Raw genomic sequence first — 25,009 nt, forward strand, 5'->3', positions numbered from 1 at the left:
TGTCATTGAATGGCCACCCATTAAAAAATCTCAATGTTAATAAGGTCTCAGAGACTTGGATGAAGGAATAAAACAAATATCATATCGATCCAAAACTTTTGATAGTCATTCACCACTGAACTTTTGATGGTCATTCACCACTCTTACCCGTGGTGTGGTCGTCCACTTGAGATTTTATTTCCTTTCTTTTTTGAGCTCATGACATAAAACGACTTCCCAAAACAGATGGACAGCATAGATTTACAAGGCGTGCTAGCGAATTGTGGATGATGGATCTGGACAGTTGAGAAGGCAACATCTTTTAAATGGTGCAGCACTAACATTGGAGCCTAACACAGTATCTGCGCCATCTGAAATAGCACATTACATGGTACAAGTGATACAAGTGAACGTCAGATGAGCCTACCACACTATCCCTTTTAAATGAAAACCAGTTCATACGCCCACAAATCAAGAACTTAGACCCCATTCACATGTTTTCAGTCAGCATAAGTGGGGCCCATGCCCTCAATGGGCCCAAAATGGACACCCGAAAATTATCATAGAAAAGAAGATCCTCACCATTCGAGCCTCTTTTGAGCTGAATGCAGACCTTTTTTATTTTTATTTTTTAGTATTTCTTAAACATCAATTCACCAGTCACAAATCCAAGGGTTAAGATTATCCCATTACGGAGATTTATGGGCAACATCTGGATCCCCCAACCATAGTCCCTGGTTGGATAAATTGAGGACATGAGAATACAACATCATATAGTATTGAAAATAGCCATACAGATAACCTTTTTTTAAAAAAAGATCTATACAGATATCCAACTACTGACTGCAACTGCAAAACTGCAAATACTGTCCAACCAAATCTACAGCAGAAATGCAATCCACATTATTGATATATACACCCTCATGCTATCTTGCATGTCCAAATCCCACCCAAAAAGCCGAAATAGACAGTTGAACATTCTGGTATATATGTTTTATCACACTCGTGTAAGTGGACTAGATATTTTTTTAAACAATGCAAAAAGGAAAGAAAATGGATAGAGGACGACTTTTCCGACATAACCCAAAAGGTGAAATCACTGGGTATCCACCGTAGCACTGGATGCCTCCAACATCCCGTTGCGTATCTGATCACTGATGTCCCTCACATGGCCCGGGCCGTGTGGTATGAACACGGTGGTGTTCTTCGAAGAGTTCCCAAGGTCTTTGATAGTGTCGAAGTACTGGGTTACCATGATCAAGTCCATCACTTCCTTTGCCGACGTGCCCTCCACCTTGTGGGAGAAGTTCAAGATGTTGTCCCTCAGTCCGTCTGTGATCGCCTGCCGCTGCCGTGCTACCCCAATACCAGCAAGGTACTTGGCCTCTGCCTCTGCTTCGGCCCTCTTCACCAGAAGCACCTTCTCTGACTCCCCTTTGTACACGCTTGCAAGCTGAAGCCTTTGGGCTGCAACACATAATGATGCTACCTTGTTAGGAGAAGTGCGGAGAAAGTGGAAAAGAAACCAACAAATAACAATATTTCAGAAGAAATATATTATGCTGTGAAAGAAAGTCAGCCACATCAGCCCGTTTACCTTATTGGGATATTTTTTTCCCAGACCATATTCCACTAAAACACAAGCAAAACCACTGGCATGGCTTCTAATGATTAGGGCTGTTGATGGGTATCTGGAACCACACATACCAGATGGACCCAACCTGATTTTAATGGGTCTGGTTTCCATTTCTGGACTCGGTTTAAAATCACATTGGGTCCATGTGATGGATCTGGTTAGAGTTTGGTCCTGTTGGACCTACATACATATATATATATATATATATATATATATATATATATATATATATATATATATATATATATATATATATATATATATATTGATGATTCTACCAACAAAATGAGCTTTCCTAAGCCACGTGCAGGTAAGAAAGCCAGTTTACACATCATGCATGTGTCAAAGTGCCACATGTGTGGGACCTAATCCATCCATTGGGTGGGCCCAACCGTACAAATGCTCTTATTTGTCCAAACTAATTTCAAAACCTAGATCCAACAACCAAATGGGTACCCGAACCTGATTGGGTCTGGGTCTACCGGTCTAGGTCTGCATCTGCATATTCAAGAACAAGACCTAGACCAAAAGGAATCGGACCTGGCAAGACCCTAACCTGGTTAGCCCGGGTACAGGTACTATAGGATCCAACCTGAATCCAATCCATTGACAGTGCTAGTAATGACCTATCAGTGGTTTTTCCTCGTCATTGTATATTTTTACTTCCAAGGACAAAATGGGCCCTAAAGCATGCTTCAAATTTTAGAGAAAAATTTTCAAAACAATGGCGGAGTGTGATGGATGATATGCAGTTACTTTGAAATTACCAAGAAACTGCATATATATAGCATATATAAGTGATTCAAATTAAACCATCCAGATTATAGGACCCGGTTTTTATGTATCATGAACCAAAATTAAAGCTTTTATTATTGTATCGGGGGGACATGTAATTGCATGAACTGTGAAGCAAAGCGGCAAGACATCCGAGTGTGGAGCGGGGAAGTGTCCATTTCAAAATGGTTTTGAGTATAAATAGATAGGAAGTGAGAGTAGGATTTCGAGTACAAAGCGCGATTCAAAGTGGAAGCTGCACCTAGTTAGAAGGATTGTGCAACTAAGGGTGGACATTTATTGGACAGTTAAAAATGAAAACACATCCAATGGTCCAGTTTCGGCAAACAATTGTCTGCAAATAAGAGGATTACTCAACTATTTGATTTAGGACTGTGACTTGGGGACGGTGGCGTTCAACTATTTAGTCAGAATAATTTCACTCAATTGATGCCATGTGTTTTTTATGATTTCTGAGTGCCTGCATATCAGGTGTGATCCATGATATTCTTTCAGTTCTTTTTTTTTCCTGAGATATGTTATTGTTTTGGTCATACGGTGAGGGAAGGTAGACTTTAGATGGTCTGACCATGTGCAATGGAGACCAACAGCTGCACCAGTTAGGAGTGATTTGGTCCAAATTAAAGGCTCTAAAAGGATACGGGAAAGGCCCAAAAGGATGTGGCTGGAGGTAGTATGAAAAGAATTGATAACCTGTGCTCTAACTGAAGTTATGGCCTGTGATAGTGGAATGGCAGGGCAAGATTCATGTAGCTGACCCCAATTAACTGGTATAGGGCTTAGATGATGATGGTGGTGGTGGTGGTGGTGGTGGAAGTTTTCATTGTTCTAGAACTAAAACATTTTTCGTTATCTGGAGGTTTTGTGAAATATTCCTGCCTTGGTCTCTGATGCATCCATGCCACACTTCACCATCGATGGATCCCAAATTATTCCAAAAGATGGCATATTGAATCACACCCATTTAAGGGATTTTCATAAAAGATATGAAAAACCCAGCTGTCTAGATTTAAGAGCTGGGCCAAATCAATGGCAAATATTGCCCTGAATAAGCATCTAGACCAGATTAAGGATCTCGTAATCCACAAGTCCATAAGATTCATTATTTATATGTTATATTCTTTGACTTGTAAACGTGTTTCCATTTGGATTAGTATAATCTAAAAAGTAACCATGGAAAAAAAATGTTTTTTACATTTGTGATGTTTTCAGCTGATCGGGACAATAAAGTAACTTGTGAAAATTTGTCTCATTTCTACAGTTTTCCCTTTCTTCCAAAAAAAAAAGGCTTAATAATCCACATTCCCACACTTTTTTAGAGACAAATTTTACATTTTGACCACTGACCATTCCACATCTCCCTAGGACTACAAACTAAAAAACAACCTTTTTACAATTCTTTTCCAGAAAGTTCCTTATTCATGGTTTTTCTCAAATGGGATGTTTTCCTTTCTGAATCAACTTTTTGAATTCCACCAATCCAAACAGGCTTAATGTGTTTTAAACTTATTTCATGAGCTACCTTTTAAGCATCAAAAGCCTATGAGTTAGCTTTCAAACAAGTTGAATATTATGTAATTCTCATACTATTTAAATAAATTACCCAACTTACGGAAACATGTATGGAGAATCAGCGGTTTTTGTGATCGTTTTTAGTGTTTTACTGAATTGATGATTAAGATTAGAAAATCGATAGCTAAGATTCTTTTAGAAACTATTTGATTGTTGGGGAATCTATTCCCTAGTTTGTTGTGTTTCTAAAGGAATGTTAGAGTTGGCCTAGTATTTCTTGAGGGATGATTAAATTTTGTTTGGTTCACACACGAAGTTTTCTAGAAAAAGTCTAAAATTATGTTTTAGTTCACCAGATAAAAGTAGGGGCAAGTTTTTGTAAAAGAAGCTAGGGCAGGAATTCTGAAAATGTAAACCAACAAAAAATGTGAACCAAACATGTTAAAGTAAAATAATAATAATAATAATCAGGAAGCCGACAAATATAAAAACCCACAACCACATATCCCCTTACGGTTTCTTTTGCTTTGAAAAAGAAGTATATATACACATATAAAGGATTTTATTTTCTTAAGTTTTTTTATCCCAACAAGTATTGATTCCTTATCACATATGTTGCCTTCTTTAGAGTGTGTTATGTCCATACCATTTTTTTAAAAAATTTAGCATTTATTTCTTATCACTATTTTGGCCTCTACTATTTGTCTTGAAGAAGATTTTGTGATTTAATCGTCAACAAAAGGTATATAACTAATTCAGAACCAGTTAGTTCAATTTGGTTGCATCAGCCTTTTATTCAAAAATTCATTTGATAAAGGTTTTTACTTGAAAGTTGATCTCAAGCAATAGATGAGACATCATCATCTAAAGCCTTATTCCAACCAACTAATTGGGGTCGGCCATACGAAACTTGTTCCGCCATTCATCTCTGTCAAGAATCATACCCTCAACTAAAGCATAGGTCAAATAATATTTTCCTACTACCACCACCATGTCCTTTTGAGCCTTCCCCTTGCCCTTTTAAAGCCTTCAACTTACACACTCCTAACCGGTGCAATTCTTGAGCTCTGTTGCACATAACCAAACCATCTAAGTCTACGGCCCTCATCTTAATCCATTACTGCTACTCTCAAGTACCATCGAATGCATTTATTTCTAATTCTATCCTTCCCAATCTTGCTACTCATCCATCAGCAAGACATTGAGGAGGTCGAGGAAAAAAAAAATTAATAACAACATCATTGCCGAAATTGTCATCATCATCATCATCATCTAAGTTTTATCCTAGATAAATGGGGTCAGCTACATGAATCATGTTCTGCCGTATGCTACAATATCAAGAATCATAACTTGGGTAGATCATAAGTCATCATAGCTTTTGTTACTACTACCACCCACATCCATTTAGGCCTTCCCCCTACCCTTTTAAAGCCTTCAACTTGGACCAACTCACTCCTAAATGGCGCAATTCTTAGTCTTTGTTGCACATGACCAAACCATCTTATGCCTACTTCCCCTCACCTTATTATCAAAACAATAACATAATCTCAAAAAAAAAAAAAAAAAAAAACAAGGATGACACTCGATATGCAAGCACTCAGAAATTATAAACATGACACTCATAAAACACGTGGCATAAATTGGGTCAAGTTATTCTGACTGAATTGTCGAACACCGCTGCCCCTAAGTCACAGTCCTAAATCAGGAAGTTATGCGATCCTGACCATTATTTGCAGACAATTGCTTGTTGAAATGGGACAATTGGATATTTTCCATTAATGGGACCATTGTTTGTAGTTCTTGATGATTAGGCTGCCGCCAATGATTTATTATCTTTTGTTTCATGACCTCCTTTAGTGAAGTGATGTCACATTAATGGATGAGAAGCAAGAAGAGAAGAATAAGTAGATATGAATGCATTCGAGGGTGCTCAATAGTAGCACCAATAGGTAATAAGATGAGAGGCAGTGGACTTAGATTGTTTGGCCATATGCAACAGAGACCAACAGTTGCACCAGTTAGGTGTGTGTAGGTTCAACTTTAAGGCTCTAAAAAGGCAAGGGATGGTGATAGTAGGAAAAGATTCGATTATCTATGCTTTAGCTGAGGTTATGATTTGTGGCAGAGAAGAATCTGAATGGCAGAACAAGTTTCGTGTAGCCAACCCCAATTAATTGGTTGGAATAAGGCTTAGATGATGATGTTTAATTAATGACTGAGATCAACTTCTAAGATAAAAGCTTTATCAAATGATTTTTTGAGCAAAAGGCCAACACAACCAAATTGAACTAACTGATTTCGAATTAACTACATACCTTTTCTTGACAAACAAATCACGAAATTTTCTTCAAAACAAATGGTAAAAGTTATTAGAGATAAGAAACAAATGTTAAGATCATATATAATATAAACATATATGAAAAACGCTCACATACAACTAGTTGGACATCCAACTAGTTTATGTAATTTAGGGATTAATCAATGTCCAAATGTTCCGATAAAAGAGTTATTTCACGTAAGTTTGGAAAAATGGGTCATAGCTTGGGTGGGCCCCACCGTGTTAGACTCAAGGCTCAAAAATCATCCCCATCCGTGATCCATGTGGACCACATGATCGGAAACAGTGTACAGGGAAAAGTACGCCCTCTAAACTATTTCCCTTGGTGTGGCCCACTTAAATTACGTATGGGCCTAATTTTTGGGTCCCGAGCCTAAATTTTGGCGTGGCATCTAATGGTTGGAGTTGATTTCACAAACTCATCACGGTGGGCCCCATAAAATTAAGGGTGGACATCTCTCTCCCAGCTTTTTCCATTGGTGTGGCCCACCTGAATCATGGGTCAACCTTTTTTTTTTGTTCTAGGCCCGACATGGGATTTGCATATTTAATGGTCGAAGTGAATCTCACATACACATCATGGTGAGACCTATAAAAAATCAAGGGTAGGCGTTCATCTCCTATCTATTGCAGGAAAACAATGATACATTCCAAAAAGTAGATTTCTTAAGTCCACTAGTTGGACCACAAGCTATAGTACACCCATATATTAACTTCCAAAGTATTAAGTGCATGTGAATCCAGCACTTCCAATAGGTTGGACCCATCATGCAGATTACCTAGTGCAATGGTCAATAGTATCTGCACATCGAGCAGCCCGCACCATATCAAATAGTGTTCAGACATTGGTAAATAGTAAATAGTAAACTTGTGGTTGTGGGTTCGAGCCCCACAGTGGGCGTGAATCTTATATCTGTCAAAAAAAAAGAAAAGAGTAAAACAAAAATCCGGTCCACTCAATGAGTAGTTATTGTGGAGTTTTCCAGAAGGTGATGATCATGATGGACCAAACCATCAGATGAGTTGGATCTTGGATGTCATATACACAAAAGGTTGGACCTTATCTGTTGGTTGGACATTAACCTGTAGTGTAGCTCGTTGGACTTGAGACGTCATTAGAAAAAAGAATTTTAACAGACACTCGCAATTGATTTTTTACGGGGCCCACCGTGATGTGTATGTGAGATCCATTCTGACCATTAGATGAGCAATCCCATGTTGGGTCCAGAGCACAAAAATCAGGCTTACTTGTGATTCAGGTTGGCCACACCACAGATAACAATTGGGAGAATTTTATGGGGTCCACCATGATGATTATGCAAAATCCACTCCAACCATTAGATGCCACACTAAAAACGTAGGCCTGAGACCCAAAGTTTAAGTCCATCCGTGATTCATGTGGATCCACGCCAAGGGAAACATTTTGTAGTGTGACTTTCCCTGTATACTATTTCCAGTCATGTGGTCCACCTTTTTTTTTTTTGAAAGATAACTTATATTAAAATAAAGGAAAAATACAGAAAGAGACACAGGACACTGCTGAGATAGCAGAAGAAAAACTAAGCCTTAAGGAAGGCTAGATCTACATCCGGCCCATCCATATGGGAAACCCATTCCACAATCAGACACTTGACGGAGGAGACCACGACGAAAGAAGGCTTCGAAATGTTGCGGAAACAGCGGTTGTTTCTTTCTGTCCACACCGCCCACCATACTGCCATAATCGCCATTCGCCAAAGACGAGATTTCAACTTACCTATTCGAATGCCATGCCAAGCCTTTAGAAGCGCTTCTACATCCCTAGGGAAACACCAACTGAGCTTGAAGCAAGAAATGATGTCTGACCAAATGGATCGAACAAACGGGCAGTGGATCAACAGATGGTCCACAGATTCTTCCGCTTTCGGGCAACAAATGCAAGCATTGGGTAAAACCATACCTTTTCTTCTAAGGTTATCAATAGTGAGGATTTTTCCTGTTCCCAGCCAACCACCCAAACACGATTAGCTTAGGAGGGGCAGCATACTTCCATAGGAAATGAAGACCCTGCAAAGAGGGGCTGCCGCGAAAGAGAGAAAGCTACTTGTAAAGGGATCTGACCGTGAAAATTGAGGATTTGTCAGCTTTCCACGTAAGATTGTCCTTCAACATCTGGTTCAGAAGAGCTTGCTGCACGCAATCCATCAGCTCTACCAAATCGATGATTTCCTAATCCTCCAAATTCCTACGACATTGAATATTCCAAACCACTCTGTTTGCTACGATAGAATAATTATCAGCTATGAAGCTCTTTTTCTTCACAGCGAGACAGAAAATGGAAGGGAATTTGTCTTTTAGCGGGATGTCTCCAAGCCAGATATCCGTCCAAAAGTGAATGCAATCACCTTTGCCAACTACGTAACCAATCCTTTGGAGGACCTCTTCTTTCAGATGATAAATGTCTTTCCATATGGCGGAAGCCCTATACAAGGAGGACTCCGATGTCCACCAACCTCCTTCCGAACTCCCATATTTGCCTTTGATAATTTTATTCCACAAGTTATTCTTTTCCGAACCAAGTCTCCAAATCCATTTCCCTAAGAGTGCCCGATTCATCGTTTTTAAATCCTTTATGCCAGCTCCCCCGTCTTTTATCGACTTGCACACTTGACTCCACTCCATCAAATTGAAACTCTTCTTGTCATCCTTACCGCGCCAGAGGAAATTACGCCTTAGGTAGTCTATGGATTTAAGGACCTTAGCAGGGCAGCGAAACAAAGACATAAAGTAGGTTGGAAGATTGGATAACACTGCTTTAATCAGCGTGAGTCGACCACCAATAGATAGGTAGCGACACTTCCATGCAGCCAGGAGATGGTGAAATCTCTAGATGACCCTGTCCCATTGGCATTGCTTTGGCCGACCGATGCATAAAGGGAGGCCCACGAATGAAGTCGGGAACGATCCCGAGGAACACCCCATAAGGTCTGCTAATACGCTAACCTGCTGATTGCCCATATTGACTCCATAGATTTTGGATTTGAACATATTCACCTTCAGCCCCGCAATCGCTTCAAAGCATCTAATGACTGTACGCAGATTAGAAACGGTATCAGTGCTAGCCTCAGAGAATATTAGGATGTCATCCGTGAACTACACATGAGATATCGGATCTTGCAACCCTTTGACTTGGACACCCCTGAGAATCCCTTCCGTTTGACCTTTAAGAAGCATCGAAGATAAGGCTTCGCCGATAATTAGAAAAAGAAAGGGAGATAGAGGGTCTCCTTGTCTTAGGCCGCGCGAACTTTTGAAGAAACCTTTTGGCGATCCGTTTAGGAGAACAGAAAACTGCGCCGAGCTGATGCATGCCTTGATCCATCTCAAATGGGGCTGATTTTCGAGTCTTGAGTCTAACATAGTGTGACACACCTAATGGTCGAAGTGGATATAACATTGCCCCATAGTGGGGCCCACCTGAGCCCCTAACCCCTTTTACAAAGTGACATTCCAACATTTGTTAACATTAATTAATCCAAGGGAGCTAGTTGGTTTTCTCATAATAGGTGGGAAATGAACACCACACTTAAATTTTTATGAGGCGCACAGTGATGTGTATGTGAGATCCACTTTGACCATTAAATGTGTAATCCCGTGCTAGGCTCAGTGCTAAAAAATCAGGTTGGCCTGTGATTCAAGTGAGCCACACCAATGGAAAAGGTTGAGAGAGAGACGTCCATCCTTGATTTTTATAGGGGCCACCATGATGGGTATGTGAAATCCACTCCAACCATTAGATGCCACACCAAAAGGTAAGCCGGAGTCCCAAAAATAGGCCCATACAAGATTCAAGTGGGCCACACCAATGGAAATAGTTTGCAGGATAAACTTTTCCCGGCCCATTTTCCAAACTAACGTGAAATAACTCTTCCATGGGAACGTTTATTGACATTAATTAATCCATAAATTACAAAAACTAGTTGGATGTCCCACTAGTTCCAATGGTTTGCAGGTTAAACTTTTCCCTATACAATATTTCCAATGTTGTGGTCCACTTGAACCACAGATGGGTCTAATGTTCAACCCCTGAGTCTAACATGGGATGACAAACCTGATGGTTGGGCTAGATTTCACATTAACACCATAGTGGGGCCCACTCAAACCGTAACCCCTTTTCCAAACTAACGTGAAATAACTCTTCCATAGGAACATTTATTGACATTAAATAATCCATCAATTACAAAAACTAGTTGGGCGTCGCACTAGTTATGTGTGAGCATCTCTCTCTCTCTCTCTCTCTCTCTCTCTCTCTCTCTCTCTCTGTGTTCTAGACATGGCTCGTACTAATGAAGACAACATATGTTATAAGGAAGCAATACATACTTAAAAAAATAAAAAAATAAATAATAAATAATAATTAAAAAAAACTTAAGAAAATAAAAGTCTTTACATATTTATATACTTTTTCTCAAACCAAAAGAAACCCTAAGGGTGTATCTATTTGTTGGTTTTATATTTCTCGACTCACTGATTTGTTAGTTTTTTTTATTATTATTATTTGGTTCACACTTTTTGTTGGCTTTTAAATTTTCCAAGAATTCATTTCCTAGCTTCTCCAACAAAAACTTGCCATAACTTTTACCCAAGAAACCAAAACAAAATTTTAGACTTTTTCCGAAAAAACCTAGCGTGTAAACTGTAAACCAAACAAAATTTAATCATTTCCCAATAAATACTAAGTCAACTACAACATTCCCATGGAAATACAAAAACCAGAGAATGAATTCCCCAATAGCAAAATATCTCCTAAGAAAATCCTAACCATCGATTTCTTCAAATCCCGGTCACCTGTTACAGTAAAACATTAAAAATGACCTCAAAATTCCCAGAATCTCCATCAATACTTCTGTAGATTTACCACAATTCACTCAAATGGTACAGGGATTGCATAATATTCGGCGTGTTTGAAAGCTAAGTCAATAGGCTTTCAAATAGGGCCTCTCACATCTTTTCATACCTGAAATGTGACCCACAAAATAAGTGGCAAAAATACTAGGCCTGTTTGGATTGGTGTAATCCAAAAGGTAGATTCAGAAAGGAAAACGTCAGTGGGACTTGATCCCAGGTGCTCTAGAGAGGGTGCATCAACCAACTCGACTCTCAAACTGGAGGCAATTGCATCTTGATGATATACTACTTGAAATAGCTAGTTGACAATACAATTGCAAAAAGACATTTGGAAGCATACAATTGCTAGCTCAATTCACAAATAAGATTGGTTAACGACATTAAAATCAATCAGAGGCATGCCAAACTAATAAACCACCTGAAAATCAATTAAGCATTCCTTTAAAAAAATCAATAGAATAAACTTAGAGCCCATATCAGAAACTTTGAAGCAAAAATGTTTCATCATGCAACTAAACACTACCTCTTGAGATAAAATGGAAACAGAAAGGCACACACCTGCATTTATCTCATTCATGGCTCTGCGCACAGAGGCATCTGGTATAATATCGACCATCAGAATCTGCTCTATGTTATAGCCATATGCTTCCATCACCTGTTATCCGTGATTTCAAGACATTAATTTCTTCATGGAAAATGTTAAGCACCAATTGAAATGGTTAATTGCACATATACAAAGTATCTCTTATTACATTCAATGCAAAAAGTGGCATGGCACAAGTAAATTTTCAGTCGTAAAGATAATGTTCAAGAAAACTCAATGCAGTATAGGGCAACGACAAAACATGATTTATGTAGCCAACCACACTTAGTTGGGATAATGCTTAGATGATGGTGGTGATTGTTAACAATGTGGATGTGGGTCATTTGTGAAAAATCATCAACAAACGTAATAAAATAAATATACCATGACCTACTGGAAATTCTAACTGGTACCCAAACATCTGAATTAACTACAAAGAAAGGAACCAAACTACGCTTTTCCACGCATGGTAGAAAAGTAACACCGTGATGTTTACTCCACTCACATACTACACGCTCTAAAATTGACTCAAACGGCAAAGAAGGGATAACTATTTTGAGAATATTCAAGGGTGGATGACCAAGATAGTAGTATCATTGATAAGGAGAGGTGTTTCCATATTGCGCCAACAATATTACAGTCAAGATAGTACAACCCGTCACATTCATGTCCTCCACCAATAATGCGGGGGCATTTTCACACCAGGCTCAAGTGGGATGGCCTGTGGGATGCAGGGGCACACTTGGGGTGGGCGACCCGTGTGAGGTAGGTAGCTCATGTGAGGCGGTACCCATGTGATGTGGGACCCACGAGGGGGTTCAGTCGAGGTCCTAACTCATGGGATGTGGGGCCTAAGCTATGAGATAAAGGGATTTATTTGTCATGCTCTATCAGTTCGAGCTTTTAGAGTAAGTGGTTAGTTGTCCTACATCAAAGTGGTATCAGAGCAGGAGGTCTCGTGTTCAAGACTCCTCACCCGGGGGTGATTAATGCAGGGGCATTTTCACACCGGGTTCGAGTGGGGTGGCCTGTGAGATAAAGGGATTAATTCGTCATGCTCTATCAGTTCGAGCTTTTAAAGCAAGTGGTTAGTTGTCCTGCATCAACCAATCTTCTCATTCATCTTTAGATCTTAAACAAGTCATACCTAAAGTTACGAATAAAGCTTTAACAATGGAAGTAGCAACAGGAGCAAGCTAGTTCTAAAGATTTTTCAACAACTTGGAATATTCTTCTTGAGTGAGCGTAACCATCTCTCCATATATACGTGATTGCTAAGTTATAGAAGTAAAACTGACTGAATGTGTGCCACTGCTCTCTCCAACGTGGGATGACTAATTAGCCCATACCGGCTTTCCATGAAGATCCTAACATTTTCAACAGAATGATTTGTAAGTCCACAATGGGAGCACTTCTTAAGTGCACAACCTCAACCACGATTACCTCCCATTTCACCATGACCACCTTGATTACCCCCATCACCACAAACACCATATTGGCCTCGACCCGAGGCTAAAGCATAGCCATCATTGGCTCCGCTTAAAGAGCTAGGAGATACAAGTTGGAGGCGAGCATACACCTCATTCACAGACGACATATCCTTATCGGCCAAAATATGTGCACAAATTGGCTTATATTCACGTTTCAAACTTGATAAAAACTCGGCCACACGGAATTCTTTGCGTTGCTGACATTGTTTCTCTAAGTCAATAGTAAGAGGTTGATACACATTTAGTTCCATATTTTCCTTATTTTTGAGTAATATTCACCCGGTGATTTATCTCCTTGTTGGAACTCAAATATTTCTTCAAATAACTGAAACATACAAGAGATGTTATGGTCGGATGAATATATCTCTCATAATGCATCCCACACTTCCGCTACAGTGTCTAAAAACATTACATTCACGCTAATGGATGGTTCCATACTATTCCACAACCATATTACAATCTAACCATTCTCCTGGATCCACAAATCATGCGTACTAGCACTTCCAACAAGCTTTTCTGTGGTCAAATATTTTAATTTTCCCTTGACAGTTAAAAACGCTTGAATGGATTTTGACCACTAAATATAATTTGTTTCATTCAATTTAATAGAGGTTATTTGGACCCCTAAAAAATCGGATGAATTTATGAATCCAATTCTCAAATCACCCTTTATCCCCATCAGAACAAGGAATTTGAATAAATACTGCAAACTTACACGAACACACGCTAACCTTCCACGATGGATGAATACCCAACTTGCAAGCTTCACATTGTGTACACCACACAAGAAAAGAAGAACCGAGCCACACATCCACATGTTCCAACAGATCACGAGCATGGCATCTGATAAGAGTAGATAACCCATACTTTCACACGCTCCAATTGCGCACACGAGAGGTGATGATCATGAACACATCATCCGCATTCGCAAACATGGACCATTACAAATGCCTTGCACACGCGCGTGCACACACACACACAAAAGAAGAAGAAGAAGAAGAAGAAGAAGAAACCCCTAGGTTTCTTAAAAGCTTTTCAGCACAAACGGGATGAGAAATACCAAAATAAAATAAGGATAGAAAGATGGACGGTTTAATTAAATCAATGACAAACCTAGCTTTGATACCATGTAACTTTGTAGATTGAAGGGAAAGAAGAGAAGAAAGAGAATGTAGAAAGTTAAGAGTTAAGGTTAGACACCTATGGACATTAAACAAATGGTGTAGAGATTTAACCATTGGAGACCTTCTTGTGTATGAAGTGACGATCAACTTCAATAGTTCTCTCATGATAAACCAAGGTGTAACAAAACGGTTAGGTTTTGGCTATAACGGCCGATACGTACCAGTAATGGCCAAGCCGTTAACCGTTGCAAGGCCTTTACGCACAATAACGGTAGAAGAAAAACATCATCTTCTTCTTCTTCTATTGCAGTGTTGCAGCACGATTACCAACCTTCTTTTTCTTCTTCTTCTGATGTGCTGCTCTCTCTTAATTGTCGCTCTTCTTTTTCTTCTTCAAATGTGTTGCTCTCTCTCTCCCCCTTTTGCATGCGTAGCTCTTTCTGAGTCAAAGTTTAAAAAAGTTTTTTTTACTCTAGGGGTGTAAGATGATAAGTACACTTGCAAGTTGTGGGTGTTGCCCTGACTGTGGGGCCCACCTTGATGCATGTGTTGTGTATCCATGCCGTCTATCCGTTTTGCTAGCTCATTTTAAGGCATGGTCCCAAAGATGAGGCAAATCCAAATCCCAAGCGGACCACACCATAGGAAAACAGTGGTAATTGAATGCCCACCATTAAAAACTTCCTACGGCTCATTGTGTGTGATGTTTATTTGCCATCCAATCTATTGATAAGCTCACGTAGACCTGGCTGAAGGTAAAACACAAATAGCAGCTTGATCCAAGACTTGTGTGGTCCCCATGAAGTTTTTAACGGTGGGAATTCAATCCCTAGTATGTGGTCCACCTGAGATTGGATCTACCTCTTTTTTGGGACCATGCCCTAAAATGAGTTGGCAAAATGGATGGACGGCATGGATATACAACACATACATCAAGGTGGGCCTCACCCACTAAGTTGTTACCATGCCTCACCCAATCCATGCCTTTAAAAAAATTGTATAAGTCATACATTAACTCAAAATTAACGATTAAATTATAAGACCCATTGTTGCTAAGTCACAATCCTCAGCTGATTTGAGGACACTTATTTTTTAAAATAAAACCAATGGATACTTTTCATCCTTCACCATCCAATAATGTCCACTGATTTGGGTAAGTTACATTAGTGGGATGAGGGCCAATAGATTGCATAAATTTGAGGCCGATTTGGGGAATCGAGTGGTCTCCCAAATCAGCCTCAAATTGGTGACACTATTCGCCCGAATTTATTTTTAATTTTTGCTAAAAAAATTATTAGGGGAAATGGTGTTTATGGTTAAGGATATGTATTTGTGGGATGGGTATCATAGCTTGCATGAATTTGGGGCTGATTTGGGGATAATTAGGTGCCGCCCAAATCCGCAACATTATTCATCTTATATATATATATATATATATATATATATATATATATATATATATATATATATATATATATAGGGGAAGTGATGTGAAATGCTTATGGATGTGCATTAGTGGATGAATGCCATACGGTACATGAATTTTGGGACTATTTGGGAGCATTCAAGTGGCCCCCTAAATCCGTGACATTATTCATCCGAATATAATTTCATTTTTTTTCTTAAAATTTTTCAATGTGAGATATTTTAGTATTACATTCATTCTAACATATTTAACATTGATATTAGATAGCTAAAAAAATTAAATATAAGAGTTTTACAGTCAATCCCAGGTTGTCAAGTCCATAAATTCACCAGATAGCCCGATACAACACTCTCACCAAAGAGGAGACCCGTTACACTGCCATAAACATGTTTAAAACCAAGAATAAATGTATATTTGGAACATTTACATTTTTCTCAATTTTCTGGATATTTTTCAGAATTTTTCGAGCAAAAAAAATTCAACCGATACTTGCGCCCCCGCATCGGCTATCACACCGGTACACCGAATCGATAATGGTGGTGACCGTTGCAGGCACCATTACCAATATGAAACACCTTGTGATAGATTGGATTGTTTGTTATGTGGGATGCTACCTAACTTTCATGAATGACTTGGATTTATTTAATGAAAGACATAATCCAATCTATGACCTCTGATGCTCACTCCATTTCCATTATGCCTCAGCCAAAAGTCTACTCACAATGAAAACGAGGAGATAGTGCAACTACTCATGATGTGCCATCAACCATATCTTCTTTTTACCCTGCTGATCCAACGAATTCTCCAGATAAGTCTAATGTTCCTATTACCTCGAGAAAATGTAAGCATACATGTATTGATCATCCCATCTCCAAATATGTCTCCTTCCCCAATGTTTACCCCTCACTTTTCGTAGATTTGCCCTATCCTTGTCCTCTCATTCCACTCATAAGTCATATTAGGAAACACTATTGCATAAGGGGTGGAAGCAAAAAATGGAAGAGGAGATGGCTGCTCTTTATAAAAATAATAATTGGAAGCTAAGCAATCTACTTGCTGGTAAATGTGTTGTTGGTTGCAAATGAGTGTACACTATTAAGTGCCACCCTTATGGTACGGTTGAATGTTTGAAGGCTTGCTTGGTTACTAAGGGATATACTGACTCTTGGCATTGCTTATACTGAAATCTTCTCTCATGTTGCTAAGATGAACTCCCAAACCAAAATAATGAGAAACCTACCCTTAATAACAAGACAAAATGACCCACATCCACATCCATTAATAATGATCATGATGATGATGGGGATGATGCCATGATGATGATGATGAGGACCGTTGAAAGGGCTCCAACAGCCTACTGAGGCATCAAATCTCTAGAAAGATTACTAAAAGAACCACTCCCTTAAAAAAGACTTTATTCACTGAAGTGAAATTCTGAAAAAAAAAAAAAAAATCAAGTCCACTCCAAATGTGCAGGCCTGTGTATGCAAGATCTTCATACAACTTTTCCCTATTTTATGTAACCATGGGTCCATAACTCTGATTGTCTTAGCTTGCTAAACAATCACTTACCATCGTTTCTTTATGTAACCATGGGTCCATAACTCTGATTGTCTTAGCTTGCTAAACAATCACTTACCATCGTTTCTTTATCAACAACAGTCAAATATATTACGAACATAAACCTTCTTGGATGCCAATCCCATCTTTATCCTACTATGATTACTACATCTGCAAACAAAGCTGAAGCTCAGCTCGTTAAGATTAACATAAGAACAACTTACCAAATTAAAATAACAATTGAAAAAAAATCATTCATAGGATTAAAAAAATGTACATTGTTTTCCATGTACATTGAGAGTTGGATATAAGGCTGGCAATGGGTTGGGTCAACCAGCCTGACTCACTTTTGAGGTGGGTTTTGGGCCAAGTTAAATGGAATTCAACTTATGAATGGGCTGGGCAAAATGACCCGACCCAAAACCTAAAAAAAGTTAATAGACATTAAGTATATATTAGTGTTTTAAAAAGCATGTAGCGTATTGCATAGTGTTCAGCCATCTATAGTGTGTAGCGTAAGCTACGTCGTGTGTAGGAAAAAATATGGTAAATAGTAAAAATGAATGTATAAAATAAAAAAAAATTTAAAAAAACAAAAAAAAAACTTGTGTTTAAATAGCATTGTGGATCAAGAGAATCGAAAGAACAGGTTTGGGGGACCGGAGGGGTGTGTGCATTGAATGAAGACTTTCAAAACCCTTTATGTTTTAACATGCTTTCTTATAATGTGACTTTTATAGCATTGACATTATTTCACAAGTCCTCAGACGTACACATGGAGGTCTATTTATAGATGGTTAAGATTGTCTAATATGGGTGCATGTATATGCATTCTCCATCTACAATAAGGCCACTATTTGGATGGTCTGGATAGCCCTACATCATTTGCCCGTGTGAGAAAGGTCACCATCATTTGACAACATGACTTAAACTAAAAGATTAAAAATGTTCCTAAAAAACCTCAAAACTGTGTAGTGTATGCAATATGCTGCGGCCCTTGTGGGAAAAACACTATTTACAACACTGGTACAGATACATCCATATGATGTATCTATGTTTGTATATATTCACTAGGTGGGGTGGGGTGGGCATATCTTTAGCCTATATCCAATTCTTAAACTCAAATGTGATGGGCCGGGTCGGTCGAGCCCAACCAAATTATAATTAAAAGGGTTGGGTTGGGTTGGGTTGGGTTGGGCCAGGCTTAATAAATTTAAGTGGGTTAGTCAGGCCACAAGGTAATGGGTCACAGGTCAGGTTTGGGCTGGATTCTTGGCCCATTTAGTAAATGGCCCAGCTCAGGCTGACACTCACCCACCATTGCCACCCCTAGTTAGATAGTTACAGATGACATTCCATCAAAAATTGCAATCTACAATATATTTGGGTAGATGAAATAGATAAGAGAGCTTCTCCACAGGATTCCACTCATAAGGAAGATAGCAGAAATAGGAAGGCACTTGCTCTACCATGAACAAACCCAGTAAACTCCTCCAGAAATAAAAGAGATGAATAGACTAGTGATTCTATGACAGATTCATCCTGTTACCTTTTCAAGTTCCTCCAATACAACTTTTGCTACCTCACTCTTTTGCTCAAAGAGTTCATCCAATGTCATTCTTGGGACATGAGCTCGGACAACTGATATTATATGGCCGAAACAACAAAAGAACGGTGAGAGATCACAGAAACAGAAAAGCAATCAAGCATTGTTCAAGAAATTTCCAAAAGCTACCATCAAACACGTAAGCCTGAATCTGTTCTTTGGGGTTCTGCAGCTCATAGAACGCATCATCGGCGTTCTCCTTGACTATCCGATACTGAATGGAGCAAAGTAGCTGTACAAAGACATTATCCTGTGGAAGGCAACCAAAAAAAAAAAAAAAAGTTACAGTCATTCTGATCACCCAACATGATGACTAACTTTGAAATTCGTGTTTAGGAAAACAAGCAATATCAAAAGTATGTTTTTCAAATGTCTGAACAGAACTAAGAAATGCAATCTTCATCAGTCATTCAACTTAACATGAAGAGCTCTTAGAAACATAAAGATCAAGATATTCATGATGGACCTACACTGCAAGCTATGTATTGGATGTTGAAAATATAAGATAGACCCGTCACATAGCATACATTATATAACACCAATTCCTGAAAACTTCAGCCATATAACATGATTGGTATCAGTATCATGTTGTATAGTATGAATACCAATATACCCAAAGCAACAATCATCATTGCTGTCATTACCATTCTTCCATGCAATGATTAATGGAGGTGGAGATCGAATAACATCCACAATCTACACATAAACAATGCTCTTGTTGAGTATAGAATGCAGATAATGGAAGCAAGTATAATGAAGATGGCTCGATCCAGAAGCACAAAGCTCGATTGGTGGCAAAAGGTTATTCTCAACAACGAGTCATATACTTTAATGAAACTTTTGCTTCCGTCGCTCGTATGGAAACCATAAGGATTGTTTCGGCACTTGCGGCTCAATTAAAATTACAAGTCTTTCAATTTGATGTTAAATCGGCTTTTCTCAATGGAGAAATCGAAGAAGAAGCATTTGTTGAGCAACCACAAGGATATGTGGTAAAAGGAAAAGAAGAAAAGGTATATCGACTCAAGAAAGGTCTATATGGGTTAAAACAAGCACCAAGAGCATGGAACAACAAGATCGACAAGTACTTTCATCAAAACAGCTTCAAAAGAAGTCCAAGTGATCCATCCTTATATGTGAAGAAAGAAGGTACGCATAATTTTCTTATTGTCTGCCTTCATGTTGATGACTTGATATATATTAGCACCAGTCCAAAGATGATAGAAAAATTCAAAAGGGCGATGATGTAAGAGTATGAGATGACTGATCTCGGCCTTATGAGATACTTCATTGGCATCCAAGTAGAGCAAAACTATTGCAAAATATTTATTTCACAAGAAAAGTATGCCAATGATCACTTAATGAGATTCAGCATGTCAAAATGCAAATCCGTCGCAACTCCAGTGACTATAAATCAGAAGTTGTCAAAGAATGATGAAGCACAGAAGGTCGATGCCTCAATTTACAGAAGCTTGGTTGGTTTGCTGATTTATTTTTCAAATACTAGGCCAGATATCGTGTATGCAGTCAGCCTGGCCTCGAGGTTCATGAGTGAGCCTAACAAGAATAATTTTGAAGCTGCAAAAAGAATTTTAAGGTACATCCAAGGGACCAAAAGTTATGGCATCAAATACTCAACGGAAGAAGATAACAGGCTTATTGGATTCACAGATAGTGATTGGGCAGGATCAGTTGATGATAGAAAAAGTAATTCAAGATATATATTCTATATGGGATCAAAGGTTATCTCATGGTCATCAAAAAGGCAGAAGAGTTGCATTATCATCCGCGGAAGCAGGGTATATTTCAGCTACTGGAGCAGCATGTAAAGCTATATGGATTAAAAGGATTTTGGGTGATTTACAAAATAAACAAAAATTGCCTACTTATATTTTCTGTGACAACATGTCAGCAATTGCCATGACAAAGAATTCAGTCTTTCATAGTCAATCAAAGCACATCGAGCTACACCATCACTTCATCAGGGAGTTAGATGAAGAAGGACAAATTGAGCTGAAATTTTGCAGGTCAGAAGATCAACTCGCAAATATTTTCACCAAGGCCGTGACTATAAAAAAGTTCATCAAATTCAGAAAAATGATAGGAGTGCAAGATTTTCAAATTAAGGGGAAATGTTGAAAATAATTGTTCTTCCTAGTCTAGTCTAGAAAGTATCTAGAAAATGTCTAGAAAGAATCCCTAGTCTAGTCCAGAAAGTAGCTAGAAAGTGTCTAGAAAGAATCTTAGGTCTAGTCTAGAAAGTATCTTTTGAGTTTCCTATGTAAGTAATGCTCATTATAGGAAGTTGTAGTGCATTTACTCTTATATGTATATTCTTCCTCAAGAGTCTATAAAAAGGGACTTCATGTACTTGGAAGCTAAGAAAGAAATCCTCCCTTCCAACAATCTTTATCTCTGTGGCCCAATTTTTTTGCATATGTTGCATTTGTTGTACCAACAATCCTTGTCAACATGATTAGACTTTTTGCAAATAGAGCATTGAGAATCATTTTGCTTGTTACCTCTTGGATTTCTTTGGTTGTTAAAATCAGACATTCTTCTACCTCTTCCATGGCCACGGTTAAAGTTTGTCCTCCCGCGACCTCTTCTGGATTGTCATCTTTGATTTGGATATATATCTTGACTTCTCTTGTCTACTTCCATATTTTTCTTTTCCGATATATTTATTTTGGACTGAAAAGCTTGTTCTACGCTTTGCTCCACGAACTTGCTCATCATTTCTCCATGTGCTTGAAGAAAACCCATCAACTCATGTAAAATTAACTTAGATAAATCTTTAGATTCTTCTATGACAGCTACTACATGATCAAATTTTACCGAAAGAGTTCTTAAAATCTTTTCCATGATTTTTTAAAAAAAATAATCTTGGATTGTATCTCAATAACTTCTTATTTGATTAATAATGCCAAAAACACGAAAGAAATAAGTTTAAATTGACTCACCTTCCTTCATTTGTAAATTATCGAAATCTCTCCAAAGAGATTGAAGTTTGATGGTGATCATCTTTTCTGATCCTTGAAATTCTTTCTTCAAAATCTCGCATGCTTCTTTTGAAGTTGTTGCAGGCAGGAGTTTAGGAAAGATGCTTTTGTTCACTCCTCATTGGATGTAAAGTAGAGCTTTGGCATCCTTCTTTTTATTCTCCTTGAATGCTTGTTGTCTTGCATTCGTCCATGTTGTTAATGTTGATACATTTTCTGGTACTTCATAGCCATCTTCTACCAACTCCCATAAGTCTTGTGAGATGAAGAGAGACTTCATTTGAATGCTTCAATGGTCGTAGCTTTCTCCTTCGAATATGGGCACCATATTTTGTAAATAGTTAAAGGTGGTGTTGCTGGAACTTGCTGCCATATATGTATCTTGAACCTTACTCCTATACCAAATTTGTTGGAGAAGAGGCGAGGAAGAAAATATTTTTGGACTTAGGAGTATTGCAGGTAAAATGTTTTTGTATATTTTGAATTATGAAAGTGGATGTTACAATGCTTTGAATTGTTGGAAGGGAGGATTTCTCTCTTACCTCCCACATACATGAAGTCCCTTTTTATAGACTCTTGAGGAAGAATCTAAATACAAGAGTAAATGTACTACAACTTCCTATAATGAGCATTAATTACTTAGGAAACTCAAAAGATACTTTCTAGACTAGACTAGGGATTCTTTCTAGACACTTTCTAGATACTTTCTAGACTGGACTAGGAAGAACAATTATTTTCAAATTATATTTTCAACATATACCCAAAACAACAATCATCATTGCTCTCGTCACCATTCTTCCATGCAATGATGAATGGAGGCGAAGATCAAATAACATCCACAATCTACACATAAACAATGCCCTTGTTGAGGATAGAATCCAATAATGGAAGCAACTCTTCTTCCTATTCAAAATTGTACTCAAAAGAAGATTTCCATAAGTTGCAATTGGATGCCCATCCCTTAATATGCTGCAGACTGCTGAGGTAATTGGCAGTTTGGTTGAAAAGAAGTTTCAATGAAGAAAAAGAGAAATGGTGTTTGCTAGGTCTCAATGGTTTTTCTATGGCCTTTTTTCCAAGCATGTTGGGACATCACTAAAGAGGAGATTATGTCATTCTTTGAGGAGTTCAGGGTGGTCCATAATACTACCTTCACTGCTCTTATCCCGAAAGTGTGGATGCAAAAGAGATATGAGATTTCAAACCAAATCTATTAGTATGGTGGGAGGCAAATGCATAAGTTGTGCTTTCAGTTGGGGTGCGCAATGTAATGGCTCTTGCCATCTCTCCATTTGATGTGCCTTTCATTAAAGACATGCAGATCTTTGGCAGGATTTTAGTCGTGAATGATCTCATTGATTCACGAACTTCAGGAGGAGCAGGGATCCTTTGTAAGATTAAAATGGAAAAGCCATATGACCATGTCAACTGGCATTTCCTTGTTTTGCGCAGGGCGGGATTTAGCAAGATATGGGTCGGTTGGATTAAAGAGTACACTTCCTCAGCTTTGTTAATAGTAGTGCTCAATGGGTCACTGACAAGCTTCTTATTTGGTTCTAAAGGGCTTTGTCATGGGGACATGGTGAAAGAATTCGGAAATGGAATTTGGTCCTTGATAGTTCAAGGGGAGAGAGTTCGTTCAAGGAAGCTTGGTTGGAAGACGTGGCCTTTGAGTCCTCCTACCGGGCTTTGTTCAAGCTTGCATTTGATAATGAATAAAAATTTTGAGAGTCTAGGATCTAGTAGGTGAGGCCTGGTTTAGTTAATTAAATTAAGAAGGAACTTATCCAATGACGAGAAAAGCTTCGCTGCTAGCCATTCAGACAACCCAGGTAAAGCACATATTGATGTGGCAGCGGAAGATAGAAAAGTGTGGAAATGGCCACGCAATGGCAAGTTTTCTGCAACTTCTATGCCATGTAATTGATTTAAATATTGTGTCCAATCCAATGAGTGTATCGCCATCATTTTCACAAGAAGCAATCTTCATGATGCAGCCCACCATTTGGACGGGTCTTATATCCAACATACATGATACGTCAATGTGAAAGAAAAGACTATTTGATATTTCACATACAGCTGCTGCACATTATCAATTCTCTAATAAAAATTGAAAAATTCATGTTCAAATTTATCCAAGCCGAAATACTAAAGGCTCGTGGCCGTTTAAGTACCAAAGATAGATCGTCATGAAAGAATATTCACCATGATGGATCTCCAGGAAAGAACATTCAACCAAGAACCAAATATTTTTTATTGAGAAATGATCAAATAGAGACAATTTTCCCAGGTAGCATGTCAAATCTGGAGAATATAGGATCCTTGAAAAAGGTGGGCCACACCAAGATGATCACCTGATATGAAAAATCAGACTTTCACTCATTAGATGGGCTCAAAAGTACACTGAGTCATATATCATTGGTGGTCCCCTGACATTGTTGTCGTATCCTGATTAATAACTGGATCGGCCTGATCTTCATATCAGGTGATCATCGTGGAGTGGACCACCCTTCACGTGGATTAGATATTCTACACGTGACATGTTGGCAGGAGAAGAATGGCTGTAACATAACTTCTGGCGCAGCCACTGTATCCGATCATTTGTATTTTTAATAGCTTCTTGAAGTGCATTTCCCCTTTGTAAGAAAATGAAAAGATCTTTTTTTTTTTTCAGAAAATACCATAAGAAAGAAAAAGAAAGAGATGGAAAATGAGAAGAGATGATGATGTTTTGGAAGGAGAGAGGAAAATAGATGAGAGAGGGAGAGAAGGGAAGGGAAAAGAAGAACCTTGGTCTTGGTCTCGACACGGACATCGAGAGAGCTGAGGCGGGTGGAGAGGATGCCAGCGATCCATTGGCCAAGGAATGGGTTGAAGAAATTCAAGCCAGGGGCTGCAAGCTTCTCGAAGCGGCCCCACCTCTCAACGATCCCTACGCTCGCCTGGTCTATACACGCGCAGAACAAGCAGAACGTGTTCACCATTTCTCTCTCTCTCTTTCTTCTTCCCAGTCTCTTTAGGGCTTGTTTGGCTTTACAAAACAACGTATTTTTTTGCTTTGCTAAAAACAG

The 25,009-nt window shown here is 38.6% G+C and overlaps 1 protein-coding gene across 2 annotated transcripts; it reads right to left on the reverse strand.

Moving 5' to 3' along the window:
* Positions 1-753: 753 nt before the first annotated feature.
* On the reverse strand, positions 754-25,009 carry LOC131248393 (hypersensitive-induced response protein 4). Of its 2 annotated transcripts, none has more exons than XM_058248660.1 (5): positions 24,728-25,009; positions 19,066-19,186; positions 18,880-18,971; positions 11,706-11,802; positions 754-1,446 (listed from the first exon to the last, which is right to left on the reverse strand). In XM_058248660.1, exons 1-5 carry the CDS (start codon positions 24,920-24,922, stop codon positions 1,076-1,078), a joined length of 876 nt encoding a protein of 291 aa, XP_058104643.1. In that variant the 5' UTR covers positions 24,923-25,009; the 3' UTR covers positions 754-1,075. The 2 variants fall into 2 exon arrangements, with proteins under 2 accessions (XP_058104643.1, XP_058104644.1); XM_058248661.1 differs by lacking the exon at positions 24,728-25,009 and adding an exon at positions 21,459-21,524.

The sequence above is a fragment of the Magnolia sinica genome, chromosome 6, assembly GCF_029962835.1.
Source record: "Magnolia sinica isolate HGM2019 chromosome 6, MsV1, whole genome shotgun sequence".
Classification (NCBI taxonomy): domain Eukaryota; kingdom Viridiplantae; phylum Streptophyta; class Magnoliopsida; order Magnoliales; family Magnoliaceae; genus Magnolia; species Magnolia sinica.